Below are 2,184 nucleotides of genomic sequence, written 5' to 3'. Positions count from 1 at the left end.
TTAATTTTGGGGCGTCTTATTCAATTTTATAGCATTGTAAAACAAATGGAAGTGTTGTTGAAATAGTATTGAGTAAAAGTTGACATATTCCAGTCTGTGATCATCATCAACATCCATTCCTTTAATTTTAGTCTCAATAATTCCTAATTTCTGCTTTTCTAACTCAAACATTAGGTATAAGTTCCTATAAATTAGGTTTGACCATAAATTCCTAAAATAACTGTAAACTAAAGTCAATAAGTTGGTGTTAAACGTCAAACGTGAGAAACATCAGAAAAAAAAAAGCATAAAAGTGTTAAAAATCAGTTAGTAATCCTTCTCCAGCGTAGTAACATAAGTTGTGTATTAAATAGGGGAAACTATAGTTTAGTGAACAAAATTTAAATTTTTATTTTTCCTTGAACAACCAGCCGGCCCGGTTAATATTCGTCTCCGTGGTCGTCGCCCACGCTGTCGGCGCCGACCTCCTCGTAGTCCTTCTCCAGCGCCGCCATGTCCTCCCGGGCCTCGGAGAACTCGCCCTCCTCCATCCCCTCGCCCACGTACCAGTGGACGAAGGCCCGCTTGGCGTACATCAGGTCGAACTTGTGGTCGAGGCGCGCCCACGCCTCGGCGATGGCGGTGGTGTTGCTCAGCATGCACACGGCCCGCTGCACCTTGGCCAGGTCGCCGCCGGGGACCACGGTGGGCGCCTGGTAGTTGATGCCCACCTTGAAGCCCGTGGGGCACCAGTCCACGAACTGGATGGAGCGCTTGGTCTTGATGGCGGCGATGGCGGCGTTGACGTCCTTGGGCACCACGTCGCCGCGGTACAGAAGGCAGCACGCCATGTACTTGCCGTGGCGGGGGTCGCACTTCACCAGCTGGTTGGCCGGCTCGAAGCAGGCGTTGGTGATCTCCGACACCGAGAGCTGCTCGTGGTACGCCTTCTCGGCCGAGATCACCGGCGCGTAGGTCGCCAGCGGGAAGTGGATCCGGGGATACGGGACCAGGTTGGTCTGGAACTCCGTCAGGTCCACGTTGAGGGCGCCGTCGAAGCGCAGGGACGCCGTGACCGAGGACACGATCTGGCCGATGAGCCGGTTCAGGTTGGTGTAGGACGGGCGCTCGATGTCCAGGTTCCGGCGGCAGATGTCGTAGATGGCCTCGTTGTCCACCATGAAGGAGCAGTCCGAGTGCTCCAGCGTGGTGTGGGTGGTCAGGATGGCGTTGTACGGCTCCACCACGGCCGTGGACACCTGGGGGGCCGGGTACACCGAGAACTCCAGCTTGGACTTCTTGCCGTAGTCCACGGACAGGCGCTCCATCAGCAGGGACGTGAAGCCGGAGCCGGTCCCGCCGCCGAAGCTGTGGAAGACCAGGAAGCCCTGCAGGCCGGTGCACTGGTCCGCCTGGGGATGGACGCCGTGGGACAGAGGACACGCCGTGGGACAGAGGACACGCCGTGGGACAGAGGACACGCCGTGGGACAGAGGACATCACCCAACGTTGTTAGAAACACACCAGAGAAAGACAGACTGCTCATTTTCAACTGTAGTACTAGTTACCCAGCATGCAACAGGATGACCCCCCCCCCCCCCCGATCCTTTAATGTCAACAACAGGAAAATGTAGTTAAAGTACTAAAAGTAAAGAAAAATCCTCCCGTTTTAGAGAGAGCTCCAACCAGCTGTTTAATGACATCATCATGTCAGCTGGACCAGTAACTGGTATATTGTCGCTATGGTTACTTTATAACAACATCAGATTATAAAGTACATGTGTTTAGTGTTCAGGAACCTTAATGTGGAAAGTAACTAGTAGGCTAACTAAAGTAACTAGTAACTAAAGTAACTAGTAGGCTAACTAAAGTAACTAGTAACTAAAGTAACCAGTAACTGAAGCTGCCCACCAGCCTGCGGGTGCGGTCCAGCACCAGGTCGATGATCTCCTTGCCGACGGTGTAGTGGCCGCGGGCGTAGTTGTTGGCGGCGTCCTCCCTGCCGGTGATCAGCTGCTCGGGGTGGAACAGCTGGCGGTACGTCCCGGAGCGCACCTCGTCTGAAAGGGGGCACCACAGGGTCAGGGTTAGGGCCCCTACACTTTATATTATACAAGGGCATAAGTCTACACCCCCCTATGTTAAAATACAGGGGGCATAAGTATACACCCCCCTATGTTAAAATACAGGGGGCATAAGTATACA

At 53.2% G+C, this 2,184-nt stretch overlaps 1 protein-coding gene across 1 annotated transcript; it reads right to left on the bottom strand.

Moving 5' to 3' along the window:
• Window positions 1-419: 419 nt before the first annotated feature.
• Window positions 420-2,075, bottom strand: LOC117940869 (tubulin alpha-8 chain-like; the record flags this gene model as incomplete). Its single annotated transcript, XM_034865992.1, has 2 exons — window positions 420-1,391; window positions 1,891-2,075. Coding segments are annotated over 2 exons (1,157 nt in total), but the record flags the coding sequence as incomplete, so codon positions are not given.
• Window positions 2,076-2,184: the final 109 nt, after the last annotated feature.

Source organism: Etheostoma cragini, unplaced genomic scaffold (assembly GCF_013103735.1).
Source record: "Etheostoma cragini isolate CJK2018 unplaced genomic scaffold, CSU_Ecrag_1.0 ScbMSFa_3559, whole genome shotgun sequence".
NCBI lineage: Eukaryota > Metazoa > Chordata > Actinopteri > Perciformes > Percidae > Etheostoma > Etheostoma cragini.
The sequence above is the reverse complement of the archived record's forward strand: the minus strand, read 5'-3'. Positions and strand labels throughout refer to the sequence as shown.